Consider the following 13813-nt stretch of genomic DNA (forward strand, 5'->3'; position numbering starts at 1 on the left):
CCATTCATTTGCACGTGAAAAACGTCTCCAAAGCCCATGTGAAACCGGTATTTGTTTTGATCATATTATTTTGTAGTAGTACTTCCTTACCACAATAATTTCAAGTTATATCTCACCTAATTTTAAATCGGCTAATTAAGAGGACAGGTTTACTATCGTTGAATTTGTTCCGGGAATAAGGAATTCCAAGTCTCAAATTGTATATCAGAAGGCAAAATGAACACCGAATCGGAGAAAGATCAATTTTTGAAGGAATTTGGAAGCGATTATGGTTATGCAAATGCCCCCAAAAACATTGATGAAATTAGAGCTACTGAATTTAAGCGCTTAAACGGTAAGAATTTTTCATCTTCCAATTGCAGATGATATCAGAATTTTGTTGAAAATTGTTCACGTTGACTATACATTTAAGTATTTACTTGTAGATACGGTATACTTGGATCATGCTGGGGCGACTCTCTATTCCGAGGCTCAAATGGAAGCTGTTTTTAAGGACCTCAATTCTACTGTTTATGGAAATCCTCGTATCCTTCCTATCACATTTGTCTGCGTTTTTTACTTTCTTCAAGTATAGCTAACTAGTTCGTTCAAATTATTTGAATTTTACATGTTTGATTCTGCATTTGTTCGCGACCCCCTTTGATTCCTTAATTCTGTGAAAAACAATAGATAGCCAGAGCAGTTGTAGTTTGGCTAGCGAGGACATTGTTGGGAAAGCACGCCAACAGGTGAACATCTTCTTCTGCACAATTTATATTGGTTGTGTTGTTATCATAATTTTTTATAAAATTATGCTTCCTCTGCCTTTGCTCTGCAAATGTATATTGATGTATGCTGTTTAAGTGATTGATATTATCTAAATGCTAAGCAATCAAGTCATAAGCATCACAATGTTGTGGAGAGGTGTTAATTTTAGATAAATGCACATGTTTTTCGATGCCAATCTAATGAGAGTCACTAAATTTCCTTCGGCATATGTTCTCTCATATTCAGTATTTCACATGTGATAAAGTTTCTGTTGTTTTACTTTCTTTTACCATTGCATCACGACTCTGTTCAGGTCCTTAGTTTCTTCAATGCATCACCAAGAGAATATAGCTGTATATTCACTTCTGGGGCAACAGCTGCACTAAAGCTTGTTGGGGAGACCTTCCCATGGAGCAGTAACAGCAGTTTTATGTACACAATGGAGAATCATAACAGCGTCCTTGGGATTAGGGAGTATCCTGAATGGATTAAACCTTTTCCTCAAATTTTGTTAGTTCTGCTGTCGATTAATTTATGAAAGCTTTCCTCTTTGGTTGTGTATTTAGTTTCTTAACTACGGTACTACTTCTTGCTTCAAGTGCTACTCTTTTTCACTGACCTACCGGTCCACCTAATCAAAGGCTCCCGAAGTTTCTATAAATAATCAACATTTTCTTCATGAGAAAGGCAAGAATCTTGCTGGCTTTATATTTCAGTAAATGATCGCATCTCTACATGTCACTGCATCTGGACCATGCTATCTTTGGACATTTGAAAGAATTATCACGACTTGTATGTGTTATCTATGATGTTTCATATATGCAGATCTGATTTGTGGATATGTTCAACAATGTCATTGTTTCTCTTATTGACTGATGGTTTGCTGCATTTAATCATTGTGGTTCTTTTTGAAGTTCTATGATTCCATTCACTTTTTTTTAATGAAATGACTCCATCCACTTTAAAATTGGTTGTCCCACACTTGCTGCTGAAGTGAGGTGTAGAACTCTACTGTTTATCTCATGGATATGGTTATACATGTTTCTGGTAGAATTTTCACTGTACCTCCAAGGGAAATTTTTATACTTGACAGATCGTAGTTCTAACTGACCAGCCACTAAAAAAATATTCTTGCTATTGAAGTGAAACCAAAAATCAGGGACCCAATTCATCTCTAATTTTGTGTACTATTATCTATGTGTTAGTACTTAATCCATGCAGATGACCTATTAAGCCAGAAAATTGAAAGAAAATAATGAAAAAGGTTTTACACAGTATGAAGATTTTGCAGAAACAGTTGCGTAGATGGAAGATTTTGCATGATTTTCGATCTGGTTCATTTTAACATTTGTGTGTTTCTCAAGTATTCTATTCCTTAAGAGTTACTAGATATGCTCTCAGTAAAGGAGCTGCTGCTTTTGCAGTTGACATTGAAGAGGGCACACATCTGGGTGAATCAGAAAGCCCCAAGTCTAACTTAAAACTAACACAGCGCCACATTCAGAGAAGAAGTGAAGGCAGAGTTGCTAAAGAAGGGATGACAGGTAGCTTTTTATTACAAAATTCAGCCAATTTCCTTTAGAAACTAGGCTCTACAATAGTTTCACCTTCTACCTTCCAATCCCCTCCACCCACAAAGTCTATAAAGGTAGTTTGCACCTTCAACTCAAATTAGATGTAGTCTGACTTCATGAAATCCCATCAATCAGGAGAGCCTGTATGGCCTTATACCTGTTAGGTGGATTATCTATTTCCTTTTGTTAGTTTTTATTAAATGCTCTGGAAGTGAAGTAGTAGCTGGTTCACTAATGAGGCACATATACCAATGTCTTTATCAACTTTGACTTGTTGTATCTGAAATTGTCTTCTTCTTGTTACAGGTAACACATACAACTTGTTTGCATTCCCATCAGAATGCAATTTTTCAGGTCGAAAATTCGACCCTAACCTGGTTAAGATTATCAAGGAAGGGTCTGAAAGAATCTTAGAAAGCTCCCAGTATTGCAGGTAAAATAATAAAAAACTAGACTCTAGTGATTGAGAATAGCCGAGATGCTAAAGTTCTGACATTTATCTGAATAGTATTCTTTTTCCCCTGTACTTGTAAGATTTTTACCCCCAGTAAAGACTATAAGAAAATAGACCTTCTCTTTTAAACTTGGTTGAGAATAGATTTTTAGTGCCTCAAACATTCACCAAAAAAGATATTTATTTTTATGCTGTTTCAAAATACTCTTCAGTTCTTTATTGTCTAAATTAGGGGTGTTTCTAATGATTTTAATATGTTTGACTACCAAAAAGTTAAGACATGGCATACAGTAACTAGTCTATCATTCTAAAGTATAGCCGTGCCAAGGAAGATTATTTGTTTGTCAATATCTACAAGAGGAGATGCTACATTTTGAACAATGTATGCTGATTCAGTCAGGGCTTTGACTTAAAATACTGAATGATCGACCTTTTTTCCTCTATGCGTGCTATTCTTATCTCATTAGCTGATAAGCTTGTTCTTATGTCTTCAAAAAGATTTTATATCTCCATCATTGAGTTGGTCTTGTGCAGATGGGCAGACATAAATTCTCTTTTCTGAATGCAGAGGTTCCTGGTTGGTTCTGATAGATGCTGCTAAAGGATGTGCTACCAATCCACCAGATTTATCGAAGTTTAAAGCAGACTTTGTTGTTTTCTCGTTCTACAAGGTACTTATATTTGATACCTGCTGTTTTAAGATTACATGAGGTACTTATCCTGCTGTTTTAAGATTACACGAATATACAACTTACATCACGGAGTTTGAAAATAGTTTTATTTGTTTCTTGTTTAGTTATTCGGCTACCCAACTGGCCTTGGAGCACTCATTATTCGAAATGGTAAGCAGTTAAATAAGAAAGCCGATTTTTGTTATGTGTTTGCTCACTTATTCTTGTTTAATTTTCTTCTTCGTGTAGTTTACTTTTGTCTTGTTTCACTCTCTGCCTCTATCCCTCTGCTTCTCTCTTTATGGAGAGAATCTTGGGTGGAAAGAGTGTCAAAGATGCAGGGTTTCATGTTTTTCTAGTTGTGAAACAAGATACACTTATATTTCTCCTTTTTTCCCCTTTTCTTTACTGTGAAAATTAACCTAATTTCCTGATCTCTTTCTATTGATCAGATGCTGCTAAGCTGATGAAGAAGACCTACTTTAGTGGAGGTTTTTCTTAGTGCCTTCCCATGTTATGATTATATAATTGAAAACTCTAGCAATTTTAAGTTAACCTGGATTCTTGTAGGCACGGTGGCTGCAGCTATTGCTGATGTTGACTTTTTCAAAAGAAGAGAAGGCGTAGATGAATTTTTTGAGGATGGAACCATTTCATTCTTGAGCATAGCAGCAATTCAACATGGGTTCAAAATAATTAATATGCTAACAACATCTTTGATTTCCCGGTAAGTGAGAGCTTGCTCTTTTTTTTTCCCGGATAAGGTGAGAGCTTACTTCTTTCGTGGATGAATAGATTCTCAAATTGAATAATGATCAGAATTTTATTGAGATTGGACATATTTTACTGTCATTACACATGAACAGAGACATTATATTGTTCACCCTAGTGACTAGATTTATCGCACACTTTTTCGCTTATAGTTTAATCTTTTTATGATTTATCTCGGTGAGTGAGTCCTGCTAATGTTGTTTGATTAATCCTGCTCATCGCTACTTTGTAGATATTGTTGAACTTCTATTTTTGTACTGCATAGGTACTGCCAACCTTTTTATTATTAGATGTTACCACAAATACTGAAATAAATCAATTTTGGTTTAGCTGTTAGGCTAATTATTTTTTAAGTGAATAAGAAACTTTGTTTTAAAGGTTTAAAATTTTGGAACTTCAATTTTTCCTGTTTTTTTTTTCTCCGTTTGACTTGACTGATAAATTCCTCTTTATTTAGAGAAACTAGTTTTTCTTTTCTGAATCATCTAATTCAGTGCCAACAGAATCATACTGAGAATTTTACGGAAATTGTTGCCCCATTTCTCTCTCCCCCCCTAATTGAAGTTGGGACCTAAAGAAAAAAAAAAGTCCTGAAATGTGCTATTCTTTTCTGCAAGGCATACAACATCAATTGCAGCATATGTGAGGAATAAGCTTTTGGCACTGAAGCATGAAAATGGAGAATTTGTTTGCATGCTGTACGGGGTAAATATATCGAACATAGCATTCTTGTGACTAGGTTCATATGTTTTTGGAATTTGGCTGAAATTTAGATCTTGTTCTTATCAATTGCAATTATATGATATGAGAAATTCTTCCTGAGTTCACGTGAAGAAATTTCTTTATGTCCTAGGCAAAGGCAAGTTTATAACTGTTGCTCATTCATGCAGTGATGATGCAATGATTTTGTTTTTGGGTTGCTTTTGTTGATTTTCATTTTAGTTGACTTTCTATTTGGTATTCTGTCACTGTCTATGAATTGTCTCTGATGGTTTGTTATGAAATTATCCTATGGTTCCAAAGGTGACTAAGTTAATATGACTTTTATCTCAGTTATTATCTAGTGAAATGGGTCCCATGGTTTCATTCAACATGAAAAGACCAGATGGAACATGGTATGGATATCGTGAGGTGGGAAAATTGGCAACTTTGTCAGGAATTCAACTGCGGGTAAGAGTTCAAAGGCCATATTGTCTATGAAGTATGGATTTTGTTCTGTTTCTCCTGGGGGATGAGATGATTGCTACCTTATGCTCTTGAAACATATCCCCAGAGCAGCTTGATACTGCTGTTTCTGATATAATGTGCTACTTTCATATGTTATCTTTTCTCAATGTCAAGGAGGATGACATAACAATTTTCTCAAAAAAAAAATAGAAAGTAATAACAAATTATCTTAGCTGAATTTGTCAGAGAAAGAGGAGTTTGGAATGCAAGGAGATGGTAAATATTTATGAGAAAGCCCCTAAAGAATGGTCTGTCTTAATTCTTAAAGGAATGGAGGGAGGATTAGTCATCACAACTTGTGAAACTAGTAATTGAAGATCTCAGATAAATAATGCTGTTGTATACTATGAGTCTATGACTAAACTCTTGCTTCTTTTTCCCTGTATTTTTGTATAGACAGGATGTTTTTGCAATCCTGGTGCTTGTGCTAAATATCTTGGTTTGTCACACTTGGATCTTCTTTCAAACATTGAGGTACGTGTTTCCTTTCCCCTCATTTTTAATTGCTATATGTCTTCTGTTGCATGGGAAAAAGGGACAACCAATGGTAACAAATTCAAATTATCATTTCATTTAGGCTGGGCATGTGTGCTGGGATGATCGTGACATTTTACATGGAAAACCAACTGGAGCAGTCAGAGTATCTTTTGGTTACATGTCAACATTTGAAGATGCCATGGTAAGGGACCCCCCATTCCCAACCTAATTCCCTAAAATGAAGAGTAGTTCTATATTTTTTTACAGTAGGACATGCTTCTTTCTTCAAGATTTTGATGTGCCAAATATTGAACAATTGGAGTGAAAAATTTACATTTCAACTCAAATAGTTTATGATTTGAATGCACTAATCAGAGAGCTTTTCAGACTACATTTCTCTTGCTAATTAGCTTTATATGATTTTAACCCCCAAACAAAAGGGTGATAGAAAGTCTTAATGTCTCACATTAGTGGATGGAAGAGGTGGTTGTTTCCTTATGTGCTTTGGGTATTCCTCACTTCATGAGCTAGATTTTAGGGTTAAGTTTGCCAAGGTCTATTTTCTTAACACGGTAGCTGAACCTCTAGAATCTTGGTAGAGACTCAAAATAGATTCCCCTATACCAGAGGTTGGTGCCAACTTCTTCTCGTCATCCTTTCGGTGTCTGGTTCCACTCCTCTCGTTGGCTGTCCTAGGGCCACCATCTATCTTTCAACTACTGCTGCTATTTTCTATACCGACCGGAGCCCTTTTCTATGAATTTATTGTCATTGTTCTACCAATTCAAGTTACGTTGTGGCATGTCCTTGGGCTTTTCAATATAGTTTCTCTTTTTGGTGATTGAGAATAGATTCTTATCCGTGTGTAGCGCAAGAGACACTTCCTTTCGCTGTGCGGTTAATCATGACTTGCTACAAGAAGAATTCCAATAGCGCCTTTTCTTGATGATTGTGCATTATTCCAGCTAAATTTCATGTTTTCAATGTCAACTTTCTATGTTTTATATGAGTAAACTCAAGTTGGTTTCATTATGTAGAGTTTAAGGGGATCGCTCAGAATATCAAGAGAATATGTTTCTAGATTCATACACTGGTTAAAAATGATATGTCTAGATTCATATATGATACGTGTCTAGAGACTCATTATACTTGAAGATTTGAATAAGTAAAATCTTGTAGAACACTGTTATAGGAATAGAACATTTTCTTACTTCATTAGCATAAAAATTGATTACCTATCTAATCGTATGTACTTTAAGACTTTCTATATAAGGAACACCTCTTGTATATTGTTTCTTAATCAAGTCAATGAGAAGTTTTTCCTAATTTAACATGGCCTCAAAGCCATACGGGGGAGTGGGAGGGAGGACGGGTTAGAATGCCTATTCTATTCTTGGTTCGCCCATTATTATGCACCACATGCTCCAAATGTCTGGTCCTGGGCATGTGTGGGAGGGGGAGGGGGGGTGTAAGAATGTTTGGCATTAGTTACCTATCAATAAAAAAGAGATTACCCCACATTAGTTAATGAAATGTGTTGTCTTTTTACATGGTCTTGGGAAATCCTCACTTCATAAGCTAATTATTAGGTTGAATTAAGTCTAACATGCATTTTCATAAAAGAGAGAGAAAGGAAAATATGTAGCTTAATGGTCACATAGAACAACAATTGCCAACTTCCGGTTTCTTACTTTCACTTGGCCATTAGACAGGCAAGCTGAAAAAGGAAAGGAAGAAAGAACTAAAACAAGATGATCTTTTTAGTTCTTCAAGGTTCCGTCTGAAGAAAGAGCAACTTCTAATCATTTGGATAAAAAAGGCTACTTTTTTTTTGAAATGGTAAAGAATATATCTAATACAGCAATAAGAATGTGCTGAAAAAGCTAAATTGTTGAAAAACGGAAAATGGTTTACTAGTCCTATTTCTATAATTCCCTTTTCTGTTGTTTGTTTTGGATATTGCTGGGCAGAAGCTTCATCTTCTATGAAGTTATCTTGTAATTGCCTGAATGATTGATTAGAAAACTAATCTTTGCTCTGGATGTTCATTTGAAAGCTAGTCTTATTCGCTGCTTCATTTCGTTCTACTCGTCTATGCAGAAACTCGTCAACTTCGTGGAAAATAATTTTGTAATAACATCATCTAATCGGTGTGCATTGCAGCCAAGTTCCATCTCTTTGCCAATTGAAGGTTAACTTTTTTACCTTTCTACTATTTGGCATGCGTTAAACATATATGTTGATTTGGTTTCTTATAGACCAGAAGTTGATTGTAAGTGTGAAGGTTTGTCATTTTAATACCATAAAAGATAGTGTGCAAACTTGTTTAGTCACCTATGCATCTCATTGACCAATTGCAGGGATTGCAAAAGCTGCTGCACGACATTTTCTCTCATCTATTACTGTCTATCCAATAAAGTCTTGTGCGGGATTTAGTGTGGATCAGTGGCCTCTAACATCTACTGGTAGCTATTCTTCTATATCTCATCGGAGAATTCAGTTGTTCAATCTTTATGATTTTGTCAAAATTAAGAGATATTGTTCATTTCAGCTGCATATAAGAAATGGGTCCACTTTTTCTTTAGAATATCAAAATATTTTGAATTTCAACGTATCTTTCTTACATAGTTGTCCATTGTCGATATAAATTTAGGGTTATTGCATGATCGTGAATGGATTCTCAAGAGCACAACCGGTGAAATTCTTACCCAAAAGAAGGTAGAATACTTTATAATTCACATCATGTGTGTTGATGCCTGTTATCCATGTGCAAAGCCATGGTAAAACTACCTTCAATCACCTATCACAATTGAATTCAGGAAAGTGGAAAACATAGCATTGTTGCCTATCATTTGATTTCCCATCCTTCAATGTGTTTTGGTTTTAACCTTGTTAATCCCCTATACAAGCCTTACTAATAATGACTATTTTCTCAAAGTAGCATGTAACTTCTTAACTTGGGTTGTGTGCATTAGAATAGTCAGGCTACATGAGGTCTTTTTTTCAACCTTCCTAATGAATTTATTTATTCTCTCTTTTCTTCTAATTTGTTTTTCTATTTGTTTGAGACCAAGGGGTGGTTAGTGTTTTCTAATTTGATTTTCTCACAGTTCATAAGAAAGTTAAACTCTTTGATTGGATTAAAGTTATCTAGGAATGCACTCTAATTTGATAAATGAGGCACTAGTGGTTAGCCTATATTTTAGCTTCTTTTTTGAAGCCTTACAATGCTCATTATATCGTAGAATTGATTAGATGCCATCCTTTTTGTACAAGATATTCAACAATCCATGGTCTTAAAAAGAAGTTGAATAGCCTATAATCCATACTACCAATTACATTTCAATTCCCTTGTATAACTCTTCATTCTCTCAATATCTAAATCCTATTTTCTCCTGTGTTTCACTACTAACTTTTAAGTGTCTTAATCTCTACACTCCCATTTTTAGCCTGTCATCTAATTTTCTTATTTTTTGTTTTTCTCGAAAACATTCTTGAAAATATGTAAGTGTCCATGCTCTCGATTGGGCTATGATCTCTACTTTTATATCTAGACACGTAATTTTGTAATAGAACGTAGTAACTATGGGAAGCTTATATAATAGAAATAGATAATTAATGATTATTCAGTATTTACTAGCTATTGCATCTTAACTATTTTCTCCGATGTAGTGTTGATTTCTTCTGCATCAATATCTAAGTCAGGTGTATTTGCGTTCTAGGTTCCAGAAATGTGCTATATTTCCACGCTGATTGATCTCAATTTGGGAAAACTGTTTGTAGAGTCACCTCGTTGCAAGGAGAAATTGCAGATCGAGCTCAAATCCAACTCACTTGTCGCTGGAAGAGATGAAATGGATATCCAAAATCATAGGTTTGAGTTTCATCACTTTTTGCCTTTTCTTATTAAATACTTGATAGAAAGCTTGCTACCTCTTGATATTATTTAAGTAGTTAAGAATGAAATCACGTGAATCAATAAGTAGAGCTTTACAACTCAATGAAGAGATTCACATAGCAGTCAAAAAAATTCAAACAGCTCTATGTACATAGGTATACAATGACATAGTATAGAATCTTATAGTACCTAATCTTGTTAACTTGTATGTGCATCTATGTTTTTTTTAGACTATTTTACTAGGTCATATGTGTAAGAGGCCAACTTTTCTTCTATTCTTGAGTGCTATAATTTTTTCCGGTAGCACTAAAATTTGTATTTTGAAACTTAAGTTGTTGATCTTCTGTGTGTTAAATTTTTTGATTGTGTATCTTAACCGACCTGAACAATTCTGTGTTGCAGTTTCATTTTGGGCGTCTGTTAAGTGAATGGTTCTTTCTCCGCTTTTTCAGTTGTACTTATTTTTTAATCAGAAAGGTGAAGTTTCATTAAGATAGCATGGTTTATGTACAGTAGAAAAATTTAGAAAGGAAAAATGATGCTCCTTAAGTTTGCTCTAATAATAGATGCTCTGTGTTTGCTTTTCAAAGATTATACTCATTGTTTTCCTTGTACGTTGGAGACTATAATTATGTTCTTTGGCATGTAATAGAGCGTCTAATTAAGATAAAGTGGGTATATTTCTTATCTGAACAAAGATATAGTTTATGGGAACTAACTGTCTTTAAAGCTTTGGCTGATTGTCAAGCTTCAAACTTCAATTTATTCGATCCAAAGAAGATTTTAACCAGTTGTGATTTAATCAGTTGCTTTATTATACTAGCCAAAAGACAAAAGCAAGACAAAGAAACTAAAAAAGGAGTGAACAGTGTTTTGAGAAGGATGTCATTGTTTTAGTCTGCATGTTCTTAAAATAACTACTTTATTTGTGACTGATGTTGTAGTTCACTTGGAAATGAAGAAATCTAAAAAGAAGATTGTAGTTCAAGAATATAGTTTATGTAAGTGGTGCTTTTTGAATTAGCAGTGTTATAGTGATGCTTAATCATTTTTCATGTCTTTTGATTTGGGTAGATATGAAGTCAGAAGTTACAACAATGAGGTTGATATCTGGTTCAGCAGGGCAATTGATCGACCTTGCACTCTATTAAGGAATTCCAGTTCTCAGAGTCACTCCTGCATAAATAAGAATGGGAGTCCTGGCATGTGCAGGGATGTTGGCGCTAGATTGAATTTTGTTAATGAAGCCCAGTTTCTGCTGATATCTGAAGAAAGCATAGCTGACCTCAACTCTAGGCTGAAATCAAGTATATTTTCTTATCTTCTCCCTTTCTTAGTAGTGAGCAAACTCTCTTTCTGGTATTAAACTCTTCTGGAATAGGAAAAATAAGGAAATTAGGGATTGCACTTAATACAGTTGGTCAATTTTGAGGATATTCCTCTAAGCTGAATGCATAACAACTTTTAAACCATGTCTATACAATAATTAGTGGAATAACTTCTGTTCAGTGGATACTAATGCTTTGCATTACTTGAATTTTAAGTTAGATGAGGTGGTATTTCTCTCTTTAGTGGCATGGCTGTTGTGGCAATAGGAGGATTGAAAAGGAATTAAAAAATAACCAGATTTGTTGTCCGTTCAGTATCTTGTATAGTCCACTATACATGATTTTTTTCTGCATAAGTCACTTGTATCACTTAATATGCTTCCTCTGATGGTGGTTAGTAATTTTTACAGAAAGGTGAATGTATAAAGCAAATAGGTTTATCAAAAATTCATAACACTTTTTTTTTAAGATTTAGATGGACGAAGGAGCAATGGTGGACAAGCAGTTCAAGTTGGTGCAATGAGATTTCGACCCAATCTTGTAGCATCTGGTGGTGAACCATATGCAGAAGATGGATGGAACAATCTAAATATTGGAGGCAAATATTTTATGGTGAGTTCTAGCTCCTACAAAATCAAGATTTGGAAACATGAAGTGACTATAGATTCTGTCCTAAAATTGTAGACGAGTATTCTTGTATTCTGCAAGTCAGCAGAGGTGCTAAAAGTTCCTCATGTTGTGTTCACACTGATATTGTTAAATGCAGTCATTGGGTGGTTGCAATCGTTGCCAGATGATCAATATAAATCCAGAGGCTGGGGAAGTGCAGAGGTTTAGTGAGCCTTTGGCAACTTTAGCAGGTTACAGGAGAGCAAAGGTTAGAACCCACCTAAAAATGAAGAAAACCCAAAATAAATGCAGTTTGTTTACTTAATTAATTGCTTCTTACCATAATTCCCTTGCAAACAGGGGAGAATAATGTTTGGCATACTGCTAAGATATGAGAATAATACGAAAACCGAGTCAGATACATGGATTCGTGTAGGAGAAGAAATAGTTCCAAATGGAGATAGGCATTGATTGTTTTTCGTGGAAGTCCCTATTTGAGACTTGTAAGTAGTCACAACAGAGGTGATACAAGTGTTCAATATTGTGAAGCAGCGCAAGAAATACTTGCTCTAGTCAGGTCAATACATCAAACTGTACTTTGTTGTTTGTTCTGTGTATAAAAATGAGTATGTTCTTCTAAAAGAACTCGCTGAGATCTTCATTCTTTGTAACCATTGCAATTATATAAGCTAATAAATAATTGTAATATTTATGTTCTTAGGGGCTGCGTACAGTTTTATGTGCGGGATATGTAAGTTTTTAGTTTGTGTAGTGACTTGGTGTGCAAGTGCAACCCATGGATGTTGTAATTTGCCAATATTGGCTAATGTATCAATAACATGCATATCCGCTATAACTCATGGCATTCCTTGATATATGAATTTCATGATGCAAAAATCCTCAGGACTTTGCCATGATCTTATCAATAGTGCTTTCTCGAGAGTTGAGACACGCTTTCATCGTGTCCACCAAACCGGTTGGAAAAGATAGTGGTTTGGCATGAACGTTGAAAGCTTTATTCCTTTCAACTATGAAGGTTAATTATGAATGTACATGTTAATACTTAGCAATTTTGTCAATGATATTGGTGGTAATACATTAAGTGGAAGAATATTTTTGTCATTTTGTGTTGTGTCTTAAGTATTTGGTATAGTTTTCACTCTTCACAAAGGAACAAAGACTCCATAGCTCAAATTTCAGAACTAAAAGATATACTCCACTATATATCAATTATTATGTCTTGACTAAAGACTTTGACCTTTTCTTTAGTTTCTTATTCCTTTAATTGTGTTTTTTTGCGTCTCAGTTTATATTCAATTTCGTAGATGTTTGACTTTCAGGCTGCTGCTAAATTCCAGGAAGAGTCTTCACACCAGACTTTTGGTACTAACTTTTCTCTGATTGAATATATATGACAAATTTGATTTTGGTTGGAAGTTGGAACCATTCATTTCCTTCTTCTAATATGGACTACCCATTCTGCAATTACTAAGTAGCTTTGGTTCAGATTGTGTATTTGTTTTAAAATATTTATTACATACAAATTTATCAGAATATAATAGTAACTTAAATGGATTCTTCAAATTTAATTAAACAACGCTTTATCTTTTGAATTTGACAACTCCTTTGGTCCAAACTAGAACAAGCAGAGTAAAAAATATATAGAGATATTATCAATAGTAGAAAAAGCTATAGTAGCTAGCACGAAGTCAAAAGGTTGATGGGAAGTCGTCCACCTTCGAAATTTGTCCACGCAAGAACTAAAGCAATTAGTAATAGTGCAAGTTGATTTTTCATGAAAAAGAAATAAGGGGGTGTTTGGTATGATCTATGAAAAATATTTGTTAGGAAAATAAATTGTTTTTATAAGGGTGGTGTCTGGACCACTTCACCTTGACTAATTCTATGAAATACATGCTACCTCTAACTATCAACATGTATCAAGTAACTTTGTCCATCAAGATATAAATATAGGGGAAGAATTAGTTTATGATATTTACATAAAATACAAAAAGAAATATTAAGTTTTAAGAACATTATTTATATATAATTTAGGC

General features: G+C 34.6%; 1 protein-coding gene across 2 annotated transcripts; it reads left to right on the forward strand.

The window, feature by feature from the left end:
• Nucleotides 1–185: 185 nt before the first annotated feature.
• On the forward strand, nt 186–12633 carry LOC125876472 (molybdenum cofactor sulfurase). Of its 2 annotated transcripts, none has more exons than XM_049557657.1 (22): nt 186–334; nt 426–524; nt 670–728; nt 1061–1221; nt 2137–2291; nt 2628–2754; nt 3344–3446; nt 3572–3617; nt 3899–3937; nt 4017–4173; nt 4835–4922; nt 5271–5387; nt 5841–5918; nt 6022–6123; nt 8022–8112; nt 8282–8386; nt 8575–8639; nt 9644–9795; nt 10894–11126; nt 11617–11759; nt 11914–12024; nt 12117–12633. In XM_049557657.1, exons 1-22 carry the CDS (start codon nt 217–219, stop codon nt 12225–12227), a joined length of 2460 nt encoding a protein of 819 aa, XP_049413614.1. In that variant the 5' UTR covers nt 186–216; the 3' UTR covers nt 12228–12633. The 2 variants fall into 2 exon arrangements, with proteins under 2 accessions (XP_049413614.1, XP_049413615.1); XM_049557658.1 differs by having other exon boundaries at nt 11623–11759.
• The last annotated feature ends 1180 nt before the right edge of the window (nt 12634–13813 follow it).

This window comes from Solanum stenotomum, chromosome 9, assembly GCF_019186545.1.
Source record: "Solanum stenotomum isolate F172 chromosome 9, ASM1918654v1, whole genome shotgun sequence".
Lineage (NCBI taxonomy): Eukaryota > Viridiplantae > Streptophyta > Magnoliopsida > Solanales > Solanaceae > Solanum > Solanum stenotomum.

Bases quoted from the DNA above. Each gene is read 5' to 3' on its own strand.
- LOC125876472 (XM_049557657.1), top strand. From the start codon at position 217: ATGAACACCGAATCGGAGAAAGATCAATTTTTGAAGGAATTTGGAAGC. The intron at 5,919-6,021 runs GTACGTGTTTCC...CATTTCATTTAG, and splicing joins ATCTTCTTTCAAACATTGAG to GCTGGGCATGTGTGCTGGGA. The intron at 12,025-12,116 runs GTTAGAACCCAC...CCTTGCAAACAG, and splicing joins CAGGTTACAGGAGAGCAAAG to GGGAGAATAATGTTTGGCAT.